At 40.8% G+C, this 19,899-nt stretch overlaps 1 protein-coding gene across 7 annotated transcripts in view; it reads left to right on the top strand.

The window, feature by feature from the left end:
• NT5C2 (5'-nucleotidase, cytosolic II) overlaps window positions 1-19,899 on the top strand; it is a 62,754-nt gene that overhangs the window by 12,191 nt on the left and 30,664 nt on the right. For 2 of the 7 annotated variants that reach the window (XM_054831004.1, XM_054831003.1), the window contains exon 2: window positions 8,631-8,751. In XM_054831004.1, coding sequence (XP_054686979.1) covers window positions 8,651-8,751 — 101 coding nt within the window. In that variant the 5' untranslated portion in view covers window positions 8,631-8,650. Of the gene's footprint in view, window positions 1-8,630; window positions 8,752-12,607; window positions 12,685-16,517; window positions 16,597-17,533; window positions 17,631-18,173; window positions 18,442-19,899 lie in introns of those variants that run through there. The other 5 variants (XM_054831005.1, XM_054831008.1, XM_054831009.1 and 2 more) reach the window with 5 other exon arrangements.

The raw sequence follows: 19,899 nt of genomic DNA on the forward strand, positions 1-19,899 counted from the left end.
GGTGAGAAAAAGTCACCTGAGGCATGATACTCAGTTTGACTAACTGTGTAGCTCAGACTGTTTGACTTTTCTGCATTAATTCTTGACTCTATGAAAAAAAGCTGATTTAAACATCACACACCCCCTTCATTTAGAGCCCTCTGTTGATGGAAAAATGACTTCAGAAATTTGTTGTTTCATAACTAACTGTCCTCTCTGTTAATATTGTGTATGTGTGTGGATTTATTTAATTTCCAGTCATGGGCTCTTGTTCCATCATTGCTAGACTGAGCGCCCTCCACAGTCGTGCTGCTTTCCTGTGTGTAAATGCTTCTAGCCTGTTTTCAAATCACCTGCAGAGCCGTTCTTTGTAAATTGATATCTTTCACTCCAGTCTTACTCTCTTTTACAGTTTTATTCTTTCCTCAATACAATCAGTATCATTCTTGAATGGGGACAGCTGGCTGAAGACTGTTTTCCAGCAGTGTTTGTAGCAGTGACAGATAGGCACATGGCGTCCTGCTTGGTAGTCTTGTACATCCAAGAATCATATTTGACCTGCAGTCACAGCATTTCTTTGAGAGCTCATGTTCACTGATTCCTCTCTGTGGCATGGCTCTTGCTCTTCTGGATCAAATCTCGCATTCCTTAAATATGGTCCTCCTCCTTTTTTTCTAGCAGTGGGACCATATGAGGCATACTAGACTTAGAGAAGTGGAGAACTAGCATTATCTCTAACAGTGTAAGAAGCAGTATTTTGGAAACAACTAAAATGGTAATTCTGCAGGAAATATTGAGAAGCACGAGCTATATGGAAGCTAGAAGATATGCTAATTAGCTCACTGGGGAATTTGTGGTTCCTCTTTCAAGGCAGTAAACTCAGTTACAGATAAATGAGGAGAATGAATGGTCTCATGGTACTCAGAGGGGGTCAGATTTGAGGTTTTCTCCTCACAGAGTTGCACTGCAGATTTCATAGTTTTCCAAATTCCTTTCTAACCATCCATAAAATTGATGATAATTAAATAATGCTTAAAATATTTGAAATAACTATTGCTCCCTGGAGTTCCTGAATGAATAGAACTCCTTGGATAGAAATGGATGGTCACCCGAAGAAACTCCAAATTTATCTGTCTGTGGTTTTTAGTGCATCTAATGCACTTGGGTCCTGGATTATTACTGGAGCTCTAGGCACTGTGCAGCCTTTCTGTGGATATGGTTGTCAGCAGAAGTAGTCTAATAAAAAAATCCATGTAAAATAAGCAGGGTTTTGTTAAATATATTTTACCACATATTTGATATATAGCCATTACTTTAGCATCTGGCTTTATGACAGAGATAAAATTCACCCTGAAATGAAATCAAATCCTATAATAAGCCACATGAGGAGCATTCTCCCTTCTTATACCTTACCCATCCAGAAATAACCCATGAGTTACCGTCATCTGTCAGGCAGATCATAGTTAAATAAATGTATGACTGGGCACGCTTTACCAATTTCACTAAATGCACGCTCTTGGAAAAAGCAGCTTCATTGATGTCAGCACTGTGGTCGTGCCCAAGAGAAGCAGCTACCCCCTTCCTGCGGGAGGACTCAAACCCAGCATCAAAGATTGCAAGGCTGGAGGTGGGAGGGTTAGTACAGTTGCTGGAGCAAGGAGAGTGTTATCAATCTAATATCATCTAGTGGGTCTTTGTGTTCTGCAAGTGGGATCTGCTGTAAGCTCCATACATGTGTCCTTAACAGGTTCTTAACAGCACATCTCTACTTCTTTAATACCCTGTAATGGACAAACAGAATTATCCTGCTTAAAGCCAACCTCAAGTATTAATTAGCATGAGCTGAGAGTATACTTTGAAGTGGCTCTTGGAAGTAATTTAATGTTCTAATAGGAAGAGTGTATTTTGTCCTTCCTGCCATCATGAACTTGAAGCCCTGCTGTCAGAGAGGTGGCCACCCAGAAGTGGAAGTTCTTCAAATGAAGAACTTAACTTTAGGCACAAGGGGTGGGGGGGAAGGGTCAGTTTTCTGGTTTAGGTAATTTACAAGTTTCACTGCTTATATTTGGAAACTGTGGGCTTTCCAGTGTTCCAGCAATCTCAAGTCATGGACATACTAGTTTTCCAAAAGCATCACTAATTGAAAACACCTTTTGGAAACAATTTGCCATTGGCTATTAAGCAGAAGCATTGGCAGTAAAACACAGAGTGGTTTGAATTGTCATCCCAGGCTTGTGGGGGAGAGGGAAGGAACTATACAAACTAACAGAGCTGGTGTGTAAGGCCGCAATTCAGAATAAAATCAGAGCGTTGTTTGGCATCCATCCCTGGGGTTTGGAGGAGTCAGAAGCCTCCTGCTTTGGGGCTTCTGTTGTGCGTAAGTACAGGTAGTTCTCAGTCTTCAACTGTGTGTAGGTGTGATCTAGATACCTAGTGTAACTGATTCCTTGACCAAAACTGATTATATTTTTGTCTTCTAGTGCTTCATTAACTGAATCCAGTGCTGTCATTTGCAGTGCATTTCCTAGGTTTGCCATCAGGTAAAGCTGACGTAGCCTAAAATATTATTTTAGGATTCCCGGGGAGACTTTATCAGACTGGCTGGTTAAACATGTTCATCTCTGTGTATTTTTTAACATTCTCGTTGGTAGCTCTCTGTGAGGATTTCTTTTTAGAAAATCTTTTTTTTGTCCTTAGCTCTCCAAAAGTAGGACCTCCACCAAATTTTGCAAGTTGGTTTATCACAAGACTTTTTTTCTTTTTTACATTGTACTGGTAGGAACTTGAGGAGCAGTTTGTCCTGTTTTCCAGTGTGTTTTGATGGTAGTCCTGGATTCTGTGATCATAGTGACTTCTGTACATCTGGGACCTGTAGTTCTGAGTTGTCAGGAACATTAAAATGTGGACTGGGGAGTCCCCCACCCATTTTCTCTGCATTGTTTTTCCCAAGCAGAGCGTGAGCACAGATTTTGGTATTTAGCTCACATGAATAGCTCTCCTGGGTTTCAGAAACACCACTTAACAGATTTTTTTTCTCATTAGTTGGCATTTTTAGTTCTAGAAATTCTGTGTCACCCTTGCCTTCTAGCAGCCCCAAGATGTCTCATCTTTGTCTCTTGTCTGCCACATCCCTTCAGTGAGTTTGTGACACACAAAGTTTGGATTTGTGGAGTGTTTGAGGGCTCTTCCCTGCTGGACACTGCTAGTGGGGCATGGCGGGTGGATCAAGCGCAGTGCCTGAGAGTTGAAGAGGAGACTGAAATGGTTGCATGGCAAACAAGTAAATAGGCTGGGAATATGGGCGCAACATGGGAGAGGCAGGGGTTAATGCAGGGTTTGACCCCTGCAGGGAGCAGAAGTCAGGCATGTTTAGAAATGTGTAGAAATTTGAGCTTGCTAAGGGTGTATCAGCGTAGGCATTATTCCTACTGTGCAGTTTCAAGCAGGGCACATGTATCAAGGCATGCTTGTATTTATGAAGCTGGCAATGTTAAGCATGAAATTCTATTTAATATACTTTTTAGCTGACCTCTCAATGTCTGCCAGTTGATGCTAAGTATTGAAATTTGAACTCGTGTTAAAGTATACTGCGCAAGGAAGATGCAACATATCTCAGTGATTTATCCTGACAGCGGTAGGAAGTCAGACTGGTTTTTAGCACAGGGACTAAAGAATTAGGACTTCTGCATTTGATTCCCACTTGCTCTGTGTTATTACCTCCTCTGCCCTGCTATCCTTAGCTGACAAAATGGGTACAGCACCTTTTGCTGCTCTTAAGTGTATTATGCGAACCAGAGTTTGTGAAGTGCTTTGGGATCACAGGCGTAAGAACTGCCCTTTGGGTGAGGCCAGAAGCCTGCCCAGCCCTTGATTGCACAGCGGCAGTAGGAGGTGCTATTGAGGGGGATGACACAGTCCTGGCCACTTTCTGTGGTCCATCCCAGGATGTCAGATGCTCCAGAGGATCAGAGGATGTGATGCTAAGCCGAGTGGATTTCATCTCCTCTGATGCTAGGTGTCCGACATGTCTAGCCTCAACTGGGTGCAAACTACTTCTTCCCTCAGTGGGGGGAGAAGAACACTCCTGGAAAGTGAGTCACTCACTTTTCTTAACCACTCTTACGTGGACAGTCCTCTCAGCTGTAGAAAAAACTGCTTTTCCCCTCCCCTGCCCTGTTTGTGAGGCTATGCCATGACCTGGACCAGGAATTTGATATGAGTCTTGAACAAGCCAACACCAATCCTGCTCCCTTTGCTTTTTCCCTCTCTCAGGATTTTAACATGGTTCACCTCTCCATTGCTGAGACCCCACAAAGCCCCTTGAGATGGAGCAGCGTTGCAGTGGGGAGCCAGGAACTGCTCTAGGCTTGGCAAGGGCACCACAAGACTTGTCTGTACACCCACAGCCTTCGACTAGACACAAAGCTTTTAAGTAGTGTGTGATTTTTCTCTCTGTTCGCTTTCCACCATGCACGTGTATGTGTGGGTCATACTGACAAGGTATTAATGATTCTTGAAGCAGAACAGTGCATGGCAAATCAGTGTGAGTACTCTACAACCTTGGGATTGGTTAGTGATGCTGTATAAGCTCTTGGAGAGTATCCTGGAAAAAGTGGGATTGTCACTGCTGTTTTGTTCATCTCTACATTTTAGTGTGTGTGCCTCTGATTTGGCATTGCAGCATCAAAGTGTTGAAACAAACTCAGAAAAAAGTACAGGCAGTGCATTTAACCTGAACACATCAAGTATTATCAGGTGCAGAAATTTCTAACTATTTGTTGGCCAAAAAAGATAAGAAAAATAATAGTAAAGCTTGAAGGGGAATGCTTCTGGGCATCTTATTTTATATGTATGAGTACCTGAAAAAAATACACTATGGATAATACTTGAAATCAGCCAAAATCTGACGAAAGAAGCAAATGAACTTATTTCAAAATATGTGCTAAAAATCTCATGTTCTTTTGGACCAAGGCATGTGTGCTGGATAGTAGCTCTGTATCAAAACTTTGAAGCTGAGATTTTAAATACTTTTTCAAAATGAACCCTATACTATAAATGCTATCAGATGCTTAATTAAGACTGCACTAGCAAGGAGCATGTTTGCAATAAATTATGGGGAGGTGTTCTGACATGCTTTATCTATGTAAAGATTTCTATTTTTACATGAAGCTATTTACAGGTTATTGATTTCAAAAATAGATTTGTAACTAAAGAAAGATGCGTCGTATTTCAGTTGGTTGGAGTTGAGAATCTTGCCTGGCTGGCTGCCTGCTCTCTTAGATGTTTATTCCAGTGGCTTACAAGTGTATGGAGTGATTCAGCCCTTCTTCTTTTTCTCTCTCTATTTGGAAGAAGGAATTTGTATTCAGGGATCAGGTCCCATGTCTCTTACCCACGCAGGTAGGCTGATTTTTACACCTTTCAAGCATCAGAACAATTTCATTGAAGTCCATGAGACTTTTTGCGTGAGTAAGACTTTTGGGTGGGGAACATCCATCACGATATCTTTTGTCAGTTGTTACTGTTTTATTTCAGAGCAGCAAGCTATTGTCACAGTGCCAAGTAAGCCTGCTAAGCTATAAGAGTGCCTTTGAGTTCATGTAATAGAAAACTTCAGCATCAGATTTTTTTATTTTATTCTGTGTGAACATTAAAAGAAAGATTTCAATAAATAAATTAGGGCAAAGCCTGAAGGTAGATGTAATATCTTTTATTAGAGCAACTGATAGAGTTTGAAAACTTAGACAAGTCTGTGTGCCTAAGAGCTGTCTATTTTTTCCAGCCATACCAGTTGGGGTCTAATAAAAGATATTGCCTCTGTCTACAAACTTTGTCCTGCCTATGAACTCTGTTCATCACAGCTGCAGCAAAATACTGCTGGATCATTAAAATAATTCAAGCCTTTCTTGCTTAATTATGGAAACTCAGATTTTTGTGGTTTCCTCAAGTCTCAGCTTTTTGAATCCCAGCACACGCAGTCTAGTTTCTCCTACTGTGGAGGAGGGTTTCATCACATAGGAGCTCAAACTGCTTCACCAATTCCTCATTTTAGAAAGGATGTTATTAAAGGTAGCCTGCTAAAATTCCTCTGCCATCTGGATTTTGTGATATTTTGTAGGATACTATTGGTGAACTATCAGGTGTCTGGCATGGATGGCTGTTGGGAGCAATCCTATCCTAGTACCTGTGTCAGCATCTCTGATGTGGTGTGATGGTGATGGGAAGCAGATGAAGTGGGAAGAAGAGGCTGGCAGAATGGAAAGTCTCTGGCTTTGCCTGTGGGTGTAAATCTTTGAATCTTGCTATGTGTCTGGCTGGGTAAGCAGAAGAATGTAGCCCTTCTAAATGGCAGGAAGCTTGGATTTGGACTTCTTTCAGCTGGAAGACCTAGACCCAGAGCTGTCTAAGAGTCATAAGACCAGCCATGCAACAGTTTTTTCAGAGCTATTTAACTTGCCTTTTAGAGGCCTTAAATGTATGTGTCTTTTGGATCTGAATCTGTAGCTCTAGGTTGGTAGCTTTAAAATAGCTCTAGGTAAGACCAAGGTGGTGATGATCTGGACCATCTTGAAATACCCACAGGGCAGATGATTTTCCACCCTCTGGGAACACAAGTTCTTTCTGTAGTTTGCAGTCTTGGGGTGATACCAATCACTCACCGTACTGCACGTCTCTGCTGACCTGGAGTCTGTCACTTTTGCAGGGATGCTGCTTCTGTCCCAAGGCCCCTGTCCTCCACCAGGACTGCTGCAGCTCTTGCTGCCATTAAGGAGCGTTTCTGCAGGCAGTGTCTTGCCTTTGAAGTGGAACAGGTTGATGCTTGCAGGCTGTTTAGTTCTGTGCCCTGTGCTGCCTTCCATCTGCCTTTGGGCACGGCTTAAATAGCTGGTAATTACTTATAAGCCCTTAGTGGCCGGGGCCTGGGTTATTTTAGAAGCTGCTTCTCCCTGCATGCCCCGTTGTGGAAGTTGCGGCTGGCTGGAATGGCCCGTCGCCCTCTTGCTGCGGTGACCTCCTCTCCTGGGTGTGTTGCAGGGAATTCAGGGGAGAGAGCTCTCGGCTCTGGCATGCGGTCCCTTGGGCTGCCTGCCAGGGCCTAAATTTGGTGACCTTTAGGATGTGGCAGAAGATGCATTTGTAAACCTTGGTTATAGTAACTGGGAGACAAGCGGAGAATGCTGGGGGGAGGGAGGAAGATATTTTTTACAGCCAAGCTGTTTGCTGTCTGTTTGATTTTTATGACCAGCAACTAGTAGGTAAATAGACTAACAAATGCTGTGACAATCGCAACTGTTGCTCTTTTAATCAAATTTAAAACTAAAAAATTATACAGATTTCCTCTAGGAGAGGGAGCATGCGTGTGACTGCCAAAAGCGCCGTGACTTGTAACGCTGGTGTGGATGCTTGCTCTACTCCCTGCTTTGCTGAAATCATCTAGTTTCCCTTTTGTAAAATGAGGGCAGTCATATTTAAAAGGTGTCTTGAAATGGTTGCTGTATCATTACCAGTGTAGCTTGTGGGTGGTTTTGTTTCTTTTAAGGAAGAGCAAACAAGCCAAGCCCTGTGGTCCAGCAGTTGTGTGGGTTACACAAGAATGTAGTTTCATGTTATACCTAATTTGGTATAACTGTGGGATGTGTCTCCCACCCCATTCTTCACACCGGCTCTAATGATAGCATTGTGGCAGGTTGAGCTGGGTTCAGCCTGCTGACCAGTGGAGAACTTCCCAGTTTTTGTTTGCTTTTGGTCGGTTAGTTTTGATGGGTGAGGACTTGGACTGGTGAGCTGAACTGACTCACCGTGGGGCTGCTTCATCATCCCACCTGATGTCAGGGATGCAGTGGGACATGCATCTGGCTGGAGGAGAGGTGGATCAGGATCGCCCCAGTGTGCTAATAACACAATCAGGAAAGGCACCCCTGTTTCCTCACTGCAGGGCCTTCCTGATGAGGACTGTCCTGTGGTTTGGTTTTGACAACCAGTACTTGTGAAGGGGTGCAGATGTTAGTGAAGATCTGCTGGTGAATATTTGCATTGCTAGCATTACAGGTTTGCAGTGTGTTCTTGCACTGTCTGAAGACTGTGGCTGACCTGCAGAGGACAAAAGATCATCTTTCTACTTTCCTCCCAATTGTTTCTGCTAATTTACCATCAGTTTGAAGCTTTGTCTTTGCTTAGAGATCAAATGGCCAGAGACAAGGCTCTTTATTTTTACCTTGTGGTAAAAGTGGCAAGGTTGGTCCCACTGGGGTTTGTAGGGTTTGCCCTGCCTAATGTATCCCATGTATAAAGGGTAGGTTTTCCATCACCTGTAGCTAATGCATATTAGTAACTTTAAGGTGAAAGATACCCCTTTTCAGCAATGAAAACAAGGTCTCTGTTTCTAAATGCATTTTTACTGTGATGGACAGGAATGTCTTTGTAGTTCCAGCCACATAGAAAAGCCCTCCCAGCTCTTCACTTCTGAGTCCCTATCTCATCAAACATCTCAGAGGAAAGCATCTTGCTTGACCTGCAAGCTCAGATCATTCCACTGGGTACTTTGCAAGACTTCCTGAGTGGCATTGTATCTCTTTGTACCCGGAAACAGACTACTTTCTGGTGAAACAAACCTTGAACTTAAGCAAGCTTTTCTCTTCTGCCTCTTTCAGAAATAAGTAAGCATTTGAAGATGACGACCTCATGGAGCGACCGACTCCAGAATGCAGCAGACCTCCCTGCAAACATGGATGGGCACGCTCTGAAAAAGTACCGCCGGGAAGCCTATCACCGGTAAGTCATTGATGTAACTCCAAAACTAAAGTGCTGAGACAGAGGGAAATAAACTAAGCATAAACCCCACATTTCTTGGTTTTTGCTTGTTGGTAAAACAGAAAAATCATTTTCACCTTCGTTGCAGAAGTGTTAGTAGAAGAGAACTTAGAAGGTAGCACAGTATTGGCCTGCAGGAATTTACAAACAGTGGAGATGAGATACATGTACTAAAGTGAGTGAGGGTGTGCTTTCTTAATGCAGTTGAAAGATTAATCAAAGTTGGATTTTGGGATAGAAGCTTTCAAGTCAAGAAATACTCAGTGGCAGAAGTGTTAGAGTAATTGTTGCAGTGCACACTGGGAGAGCATAGCCTTAGACACTGGAATGCACAAATACAAATAAGAGGAAATCAAATGGGATCAGAAATTAGGTGTTTGAGAATTATATCTAGTATAGTTAATTGTGTGCACCACAGGAGCACATAGAAGCACTAGACAAGATCTCAGCCTCCTTTTCTGTGGTATGTGTGCCTAAAACAATCTTTGCTGTAAAACAATTACAGTCTAAATAAAGAAGATAGAGTACGGAATAAAAGAAATGTTATCACTCTCATTTTCTAGTTTGAGAATCAAAGTACAGACACTAGATTGTTTCCACAAGATCACATTGGAGGTTTGGTTGAGCCAAGAATTTAGCCCACAGCTCCCAAGGTTCCAAGCATAGAGCATAAAAGATGGATGCTGTCTGTATCCTTATCAGCCGTCTGGACCGTTATGGAGTTGAAAACAACAGCATCTAATAATTGTTAGTGTTCTGTTTGTGGGAGGTGTATCTTCAAAGGTTGGCTTGTTTAATTGAGAAGTCATGCAGTATGATGATCAGAGTGTATTCAGCAGGAGTTGGGGAGACGTATGTCTGATATAGAAACAGAAGTCAAGTTTCCCAACCTCATGCTTAAATGCCATGTTGCATTTGTGATTCATATACGGTGGTATTTCTGAGGAAGTGTTTGGTATCTTTTGATTCTCCAAATGGAATCTAATTAGAGAAAAATGCCTTAGCATCATATGATAGGCCAGGTTGTGCAAGCTGCAATGTTTAAGGCAAAGTAATGGATCCTGTGATGCATTTCTGAAGCTTTGCAACTTCCAGTGAATATGTTTGGGCACATGTCTTAAGTGGTGGCATTATTTGAATCTCTCTGCGTTAGCCAGTTCTTAGATACAGAAACGTCTAATGAATGTAACTATCTATAGCACATAAAAAGAGAAGGATTTTATACCATTCCCTGACAAAAAATCTTCACCTTGTTGAACTCAATGACAGGTTTACCTTTGTGTCATAATTTTACCTATGACTTTAGTTGTGTTACTCCTGATTTAGACTGACAGAAATGAAGTCAGAGTAAGGCCTGTTTATTTTTTTCTAAATATTTCCTCAACATTTGTTACGGTTAGGTGCTGACAGTCTGCTAAGTGTTGTACAAGATCCAAAGGAAGCAGTACTTGTCCTTAAGAGCTCATACATTCAAGTCCTCATCGTGTTTACCCTTACCCATGTAAGAAATCTTTACTTTCAGAAAAAATCTCCTTATGGAGGATGAGAGTGCACTCATATAAAGGAGGGTTTCCCACTAGGAGCTGGGATCTGGTAGTCCAAAATTAGTTTGTGGTACAGTTTAAGTATCCCTTTTCAGAATCTAGAAATGCCTTATTCAAAACGTATTGAACAGAAATGTTGCTAGCACTCCAGATTTTCATGGAAAGCACAACATTGGAAATACGTTGAGGGGAGGCACATTTTTGTTTTGAAATTACTGACCTCTTTTAAAAAGAGAGAGAGAGGGAATGAGAGAGACAGAGGGAACGGGAGAGAGAGAATGCGAGAACCTGATGCCAAGACTGTAGTATTAATCTGTGCTATTAATGGCTTTGGTGTACCAGTTTCATGGGAGTTATTTTGATAATCCAGTATTGTAAGAATCTGAAACAACCTCATTCCAGAGGCAGTGTTGTCAGATTTCTATTTCTGGCATTTTTTGTGATCTTAGTATTAACAGATGTGATGTTACTCAAAAGATAAGTACGGACTTAACATGACAGAGTAGGACTGAAGTTATTTCCCCTTGTTGTTTTATATTTTTTTTTTAGTATTTTAATAATTGTTCAGATGTCACAGCCATCACTTCTAGATGTAAATTTGTTTCAGTGAGGTCCAAGTATGCTCTGACTTTGGATATTGCTGAAGCACTGTCAATTTTATGAGAGAGAGAGATATAAAAGACAAGGCATTCATTGTCAAGATTCTTTTCTTTCTCTTCCTTTTTATTTCTCTTTCTCTTTTAGTCTCTATCTCTTTCTGTCTTTTTCTTCTTACCCTAGCAGCTAAAGAAAAAAACCTTGAAAACATGAATCTAAAGTGACTTAGAAACAAAAAGAATAAAAAAAGAACATTGCATTTAAAACTATTTTTTTTTTAAAGCTGCTCCCAGTGATCTTATGGGCCCAATCTGGAAGGCCAGAGGAGCTTGGCAGCTGAGCCACATTTACAGATGACCATAACTGGGACTAGCTTTTGATACCAATGTCGGAAGCACACTTGGGCTCAAAGTCATTCATTGGGATTTTCTAAATGCTGCTAGTAATGCTTGGTTTCCTGAAGTATGAAATTTTAATAACTTGTTTCACTGTTTGTTTACTTCATGCTTATTTAAATATTGGTGGAGATACCCAGACCAGTTGATTTAACTTTCTGGTTCTCATGAACTATGCCAGATTTGACGTGCTTGCATTGTAAATGTTGAAGCAGCATAAAATAAGGGGAAAAGTTTCCAATCCAAGCAAAATAATTTACCTTAAAAAATAAAAAGAATGTTCTCGTGGGCATGAAACTTTTTAAAAATTTTCTAAAAAAATTATCTCTGAAGATGCCACTCTAATAGTCATATTTTACTGTAGTCATTCATAGTAGGAATGTGTTTTTTCAGGTATTGCACTTCTTATTGTATCATACTTGATGGATGGATGTTCAACATACAACATTGTTGGCAGAAATCCCAGTTGAGACTGGTTTAACTGGTGTAATGCATACTGACTCAGAATATGATGACTGTATCATAATAATGTCTGAATGTCATAGGCAAGAATGATCAAAATCAAAATCAAATATTTATAGCTGTTTTCCTCCCAGAATTTTTGCTTCGTGTTCGGATCAGTTTGTATAGCTGCTTAAGAAATCAGAGTATTGAGGTTACTGATGAAGCAAAGCTTGAGAATATGAACGCATATGTTGTGCTATACAGTTCAAGGGCCATAAAAGCAGCATCAAGAATTAGAAAAAATCTGTAGGGGAGGAGACGTGGTGGGGTTTTATCTTCAGGGTATTTCTGATGACTGTAACTAAGACTTTTGGTTAGCTAGTGTTACTATCAGCCACAAACCTTGTTATACAATATTGTTGGCGCTTGCTGGAGGTGAGGTCTAAAGATGAATTAATATACAAGCTAGATGTTATTCATTCTCTAGCAGAGGTCACTGGTAAGAGGATACTGCATTACTCTGCTATTGGCAACATACATTTTAATTCGGAAATAAAATGGATGCATAGCTGTTAGGTGGCTTTTCCTTAGTGTGTGTGGCTGTGAGGCCACCTCCCTCATACAGTGCTTGTTGACTTTTCCGGGTAGAGGATAATCACTAGGTCATTTGTTCTGGAGGAGTACTGTCATTTAATGTGATTGTAATTAGGCAAGAACTAGGTTGACTCTGAGCCACCAAATTGCCCTAGTGTCTATTTTTTAACTTGGAGTGAGCACTTCTAGGCACCCTCTGGATTATCTCACATAGCTCTTTAGGGTTTAAATAGCAACCACATCTAGTTAAAGCAAATAATGGAAAAAGTTGGTGTTCCATCCACTCTTGTTACTGACAGTTACCAAGATCCAGGAAACAGGTATTTACATTTAACTTTTATTCTGTGGTTTTGGCTTAACAGGGCGGTAAGGCTGAGATGGCCTTTTTGTTAAACGTACAGACTTTGGGATCCTTTTACCATTTTGCATCAGAGTAATTTGAGACTTTTCATCTTGAACGTGGGGTTTCTGTTGTTGTTTTAGTTTTGTTTTCTCGGTCTGTTGTTTACTGGCTAGCGCAGGGGATGTGGCATCGTGATTCTTAATCCTGATAGAGTGTTGAATAAGTTGCTTCGTAGTTTTGTGCTTCAGTTTGCTTTCAAAGCATCTTATGGTGGTAATATGAGTTAAGTGATTTAAGATGTTAATATATGCTGAGATCCTGGGTAAAACAATGGTATATGCTTTAATAATGACAAAGCAAAAGGATTACCAATTGGTTGTTTCAATTTCTAGGGCTAAAGATGTATTTTAGTTTGTTCAAATTTGTAAACTCCGGGCTATTCACTGCTAATCTTGTTTCTTCACTTTATTGATACTGGATCATCAGTGATTGCAAACAGGTGGAAATATTATATAAACTAGGCTATGAGGCTTGAAACTGTATCTATTTGGGTAGCTATATATAATGTCTCTTAAAATGATCAGTTCACTGTGGTGGGAAATGGAAAAAACTCATCAGTCTGAAAATGCTCTTTTCATCAGACATGTTCAGATAGGCGATGTGTGGTGTTTTCATTTAACTGTAAATGAGGTAGCTCTGTAGGCTCTGCTCAGGCTATGGTCTGTCCTCATCTGTCTGTGCAGCCTCCTTGGACTCGTGCGGTGGCATGTGTGTAGCGGAGGGCAGCATGTGGCTCTGTATTTATTTTGCTTTAGTGCTTCAGACGTTGGAGAGAGGGGGCAGAGGGAGTGTTAAGGCAGCAGAATGGATGAGCTTATGAGAAAGCAGAACACTTGCCAAATTAATAATAAAGAAATTACATTGAAAATGTCCCATGATCCCTAGCTTTAATAGTTTCATGGAGCAGACGGGTGTTATTTTGGGATGGAATCCATATGTGAGCTTCTTGGCACTTTGCTGTTGCCTGGGAAGAAAACCCAAACAATGGAAACAGAAACGGCCGTGGCTATCTCCTTCCATCCGATTCCTGCTGAATTTGAGAGGGAAGTGCTCATAGTTGTGTTTCTGGATACAGCCTCATCAGACCTGTAAGTTCCAGTCGTAACCTGATTTTCCAGTTTTATGTCACTTTAATTGTGCAAAGATGGTTAGTCTTGTGAAATTGCAGGGCACTATGTTGGAAATGTTACTAGAATTGGCCAGGAAATTTTGATGCCCTTCTGGCTCCCCTATCTGATACTGTTTCATCTGCCTAAAGTCACCTCAAGCCCAAACACTATCTTTAAATACAATTACAAACATACTGACCTGTCAGAATATTCCTCTTCAGTTGAAGAAGGAATAAAATGCAACTCAGAAAATCTAACGTTGTAAAAAAAAAAGACCAAAATGATATGATAAATAATAATATGTGCAATGGTCATTACCTGCCTCAAGAGGCAAGACTCGGCAAAAGAATGATTACATTGTTTTTAGTAATTTAAAGCAATTTATTTCTTATCCTCTCTAAGATGGGTACCAAAGCATCCAGTAGCCAAAGACAAGACATTTTGATATGTGTTAGTATCTTCCTAAGGTTGCTCACATGATTTGTTCCAGGTAAGCAAGGTCAGTGAGGGATTCATTTGAGTTCACTGCTGTTGGAGGAAGTCACCTGTAACCAGAACTATAATGTCACATAGTGAGACATCTCCTCTAAGCACACAACATCTGGGGACTAACTAGTAATACTGAGAACATCCAGTTTTCATAAGAATAGTGGGATTTTTTTTTTCTGTTTTAAAGAGGCCATGGGGAACTTCGACATGAGAGTCTTTTAAAAGCTAATCCATGTAGTTCCTTCTCATTTGTTTTTAACTCTTCTAGCTTATTAAACTGTGGAAGTTGTCCATAAAGTGAAGATTAACCAAAGTACCTAAACTTTGAGGAAGCAGGAATCTGAGCCTTCTGGCTAGTTAGTCCCTGTTTTGCGGCTGGCTCAAGCCCAACTGTCCACCACAGTCTTCTTTAAACACACATGTAGGTCACGCTTAGCCAGCTCCCACTGTATTTGCTCTTCCACTCAGCAATGTTACAAGTTTCTTTGTGTTTATCTAATTTCCAGTGAAACTTACTCTCATGACAAAGAATGCTTCTTGCTGCAAGGTATTTCTAGACACATTTGGAAAATCATTATCGAAGTGCTCTGTTCCAGAAACCTCGCCTCACATTGTTCATTTTTATTTTCTTGCTATGAGAAGTTGTGAGCCATGTGCCAGGTTCCTCCTTAGTTGTATAATTCTGTGCATTTTGTTTATTTTGTCAGTCATATTGCAAGAATATTATCCATGCAAATTTCATTCAGGGCATAGAATGCTTTTGAGATTTTACACAAAATAAAACCATTTCTCCCTCTCTGCATTCACTCGTCTCCTGTGTTACTCAAGAAGAGTTGGGATTTAGGTTCCTGCCTCGGAATTGATTGACAAGAACAATAACAAAACCGAGATTGGCTCTCATGTAAAAATATAAAGGACTTTGAATTGCAGTGTTGAGGATATCAGGGTTCTGTGACTCCCTTTATGCATGCTCAGCAGTTCCTTCTTCCTTGTAATGCAACACGTTTTTCTCTTATCCAGCACAATTTGTAGAGCTCAAAAAGAAAATAAATACTGTCATCAAGAGCCTTCTGCTGTGGCCAAGCTGCAGGGTTTAATCTTTGAGGAAGAACTCATTAGGGAGGAAGTGTGCTTCATGGTTTCTCTTAAACAGCTCCTCAAGTCCATTTTTCTAAAGGTGTGGGTCTGTGCCAGGCTAAGCCACCCCAAGTCCCGGCTGCTGCCTCCCCGCTCCCAGCTGTGCCGTGTGCTGGCTGAGGGAACTGACGGGGCTGGTGTGGTCCCTCAACCGGCTTCCCCACAAGCATCAACACCTTGGACCACTCCAGCCACAATGCACAGGGAGTACAAAACTGTGGCAGATTCACAGGGATATTCCTTAAAGCAGAAATATAAAGCTTGGGTTTGTCATCAGGAAGGAAAGATGAAGGCAAGAGAAGGACAATGTTCTATTTAGGGAGATGCTCTGGTTGCAGACAGATGTGGAGCTGGGGAGTTAGGTTTAGGCAATACCCACCTCTGCCTCAGCACAAGGAATGGAGAGGGTGTTCTCATGCTGTGCCTGCAGTTTGATTTATCTTACTGCCCAGTGCTGTTAAATTTTTAGATCAGCTTCATTTTTAACTCCAGTGCTCCTGGTTAAAACAATTATTTTCTGAATGGAAGAAAACAAAATCAGGGGAAGGGAAAGTGTGACTTCTTCTGATTCTGGCAAGTGGAAAACTTATTCTAGATTAAAACTTCCTTGCCTAAAAATGTTGGGTGATTTTAGTTTTCCTCTTGTTCTGACTTTATCTTGATTGTTTGTAATCTGGAAGCTTCTTTGATTTTTGTTTATCTAAATGAGCTGTAAAAAACTTATCTTCTCATCCTTTCCTTTAGAGACCAGAGGATCTTTTCTCTCAGGTGGTTAGGGTTCTTAGGGTCTTAGCTTGCTTTATCGTCATATTTCTCTATACCATGTCATTTATGGAGGTGTTACAGTTTTGTAGCCAACAGACGCATTTGATCTGTATTCTTGAAATCAGGCTGAGCAGACCTTCAATGAGGATCTAAGCACAGCTTTGAAACGGGCTAAGTCTGCAGCTTCTGAGAAGAACCTGGCTCTTCCCAGAAACTGTCATGGTGATTTAATCTCAACTTTTCTCTTTAGTTTCTAGGATACTGCAGATATTTACTACTTTGAGTAAAGCCTCTGAATTAAGCTGGTCAGCTTCTGGGAGTAAATATTTGTAAGTATCTACTTGTGTCTAGGGGGGCACTGTGCATGGGAGACGTCTTCCTTTATCAGGATTTAAAGTTGAGGTCCTGAGTGCCTACAAAATAACCCAAGATCTGGCTGGACCTTCACAAGAGAAGTCAAATTGGTTTCCTTTCTTTTTCATTTGCCACTGTTTAGTCTGCCATTTAATCTGCCAAGGCATAACCAAGTTTAAATCGATTAAAGTGTTCTCATTTCCTGTCCTGAACACATTGTGTAATAGCCTTCTTTAGCTTTTTAAAATATTTCCTGTTTCACTCCAGCACTGTTGGGCAAAGTAATTACCACATCAAATCAATCGGTAGGATGCCTTAAAATCTGCCAGGTCCTGTGCACTGTTGGGGCATGATTAGACCCTGCCACATACAGTTTCTAGGTCATAGGCGATATTTACAAGTTGATGGAGAAAGAGAGCTCTTCACCAGCTGTTACCAAGAGTGGGCTGCTATAGTAATTTTCATGTTTTAGTCATGAGACTTATTTTGGAACAAAAATATGCTAATAGATGTTGTTCGTTTCATTGCCTTTAGTAAACTTTTCCAGATCTTCAGTATCAACATGTGCTGGATTTTTTTTTTTTTAAGTCCCAGGGTTCAGTTTGTAAATACTCTGAAAGCAAGCGATGAAAAAATGTCAGGGACTTAGAGATCTTTCCACGGTTTTTGGTCAATTTGATGTCGTCATCATCTAAACATAGGCAGGCTGGACTAGAAGAGATCTCTTGGGTCACAGCTCCCTTGTTTTCGCCTTTCACAAGCACTGTCGTATTACCCTTTTTATAAGCGCATTCAGCTCCGTCTTAGTGCTTGTTTTTTGTCCTCATTTGGGAAACTGTTCCCAAATGTTGTAATTCTGAAACGCTCTTCTGAGCTTCTTTAAATTTCCCTTCCTATTCCTTTCCTGTTCAGAAGGACGGAAAACTATGCTCCGGGGGCTAAGCCTAAAGGCAAGAACAAAATCAGACTCTGCACGTTGGACAAAAAATGTTGCTAGTGTCTCCTGGAGGTATGTTATTCCTTCTCAAAGCTCTCCACTTTCGGAAACAATCCGCACAACATGAGATCTGAAATTGTGTGCTGAATTAGCTAATAAATAATGTTTCCTGGCATCAGCAGCAACAGAACGTTATCATTTTCATTATACAAAGTATGAGACTGTGTTTAGTCCCAAATAGCATTTCGCGTTGGTCTCTTGTAGATCAGAGTTATCTCGATGTTAAAAGACAAACAAACACAGATTCAAACTGCAGATTTGGGTGATTTGCTCCACCTACTCCAAAGCCAGCTATTTCAGGAGTGAATTTTAGTGATTTACAATCCCATCTCATATTTCCAAAAGACATTTCTTTACCAGTTTCCATTTTTTTTTCCCATCACTTTGTCTTGTTTAGGTAATACATAAATCTATCAGAAAAGAGCGTCATCTGTAACCTCTGAGGCCCCTTAGTGACAAGCCCCATTGTCAAAGGCAGGCACTTTGCCAGGAAACTGTGACTCCCAGAGAGAGTGTGCAAGGTTAGGGGGAAAGTATACTATTGCCAGAGAAACTGTATTCCAAGTGGATTTGTGTGGAACAACAACAATATCCAGTGACTGGTTAAATTAGCCACAGATGTGTTTTCTATAACACTGTCCAAGAAGATATACAGTACTTTAAGGCTTGGTTCAGACATAATGATCTTCTGAAGTCAAATCAGATCCAAGCAAAATTGCATCGGTACTAGGGAAGCTTTAAAGGAATTGTGTAATATGATTCAGACAAGTAGATGAATCAGACTGCTGCGAACTAAACAAGGAGCACATCGGTGAGAGATGAGGTAAGACGACTTGCATAGAAGTGTGATAGTTTGATATTAGCAGTTTGCTGTTAAAATCCGAGCTGCGGCAGATTGACACGGGCAGTTAAACGGGCACGTTATGCCGGCCATCTGCCCAGAACGTGCGTGTGGAGGAGAATCTCCCAGTGGTTTCTTTCAGCTTTTCAGAACGTACAAGTGCTTGGTTTTGCACTTGCCATCTCCATTGCTGTATCGCTGTCCCTGCGCCACTCCTCCTACATGGCAGTGCTGCCGATTTTGGTTTTTAAGAGGATAATTACTCTGCTGAGGGCAATGCAGTGATTAAATATTTGGAGAATTTTCACGTACTGAAATCAGAGTACAGGTGAAGGCTCTGGGACTTTTCTCATACAGGAGAATTTTGTCTCGGCATCACAGCTCAAGCAGTATGCGGGATTTCTGTCTGAGATCGGTGTTGAGAAGCTCAGCTTCCATCCCACAGCTGAGTTCTGACTCTCATTCTTAAAGTTCAGATAAGACACACAGTGGAGAGAAGTCCTGTTGAATTACAGATCTGCTATGTGGTTTGAAGTTCTGGGGAAACATAAGCAGCTTAGTTACTGTAATCATTGGAACAGGAAGCAAGAAAAGCTTTTGTTGTACTCTCTGACCTATTTCTTTACCATGTTACTTACCTGAACTAAGTCAAATATGAAGTATTAAAATGTTGGAATCAAAAAGGGCCTGAAATATTCAGCTTAGATTCTCATTGCAATAAGCATTAGTAGTAAAAGTGGAATTCAAAAAACAGCAATTTTGTTGAGGAGTTGCAGGGGAGTTATAAATAAAAATAAAAATTTCCACAATAGAAATAGCATGTTATTGTGCATGAAAATTTATCTGTCTTTTTCAGAGCTTTATTAAATGTTTTTAACACTATTGGTGTAAATGTAGAAACGGATCTGTTTAGCTTTGCTTTGAATTTCCAGATATAGTTCCAAAGAGGGCTCAGATGCTGTGAGTTTATTCACAGAAATGTTATTTTCTTTCTCTTCTCTTCTCTTCTCTTCTCTTCTCTTCTCTTCTCTTCTCTTCTCTTCTCTTCCCTTTTCCTTTTCCTTTTCCTTTTCCTTTTCCTTTTCCTTTTCCTTTTCCTTTTCCTTTTCCTTTTCCTTTCCTTGTTACCTCTTTGTAATAATTTGTTTTAATCAAGCAAATTGTATTGCTTCCCATCCTCTGCTTCCAGTTTCCTCTCACTCGAGCTCTAAATTCTGCTTCAGGAGATTTTGCACTTCTATTCTTAGGAATTTTTGCAGGTCACATGCAAAGCTGTGTGTGTGTGTGCATGCATGCGTGTATGTCTTTAGACAGCATACCAATAATTAGAATAACCGTGCAAAGTCATGGCTTTGCTTCAGGAGAACTCATGGCAAAAAATGAATCATGCCTCCATTTTCAGGTATATTTTCTGATTTTGACCTAAGAGAGCTGGCTGAT

Source organism: Grus americana, chromosome 7 (assembly GCF_028858705.1).
Source record: "Grus americana isolate bGruAme1 chromosome 7, bGruAme1.mat, whole genome shotgun sequence".
NCBI lineage: Eukaryota > Metazoa > Chordata > Aves > Gruiformes > Gruidae > Grus > Grus americana.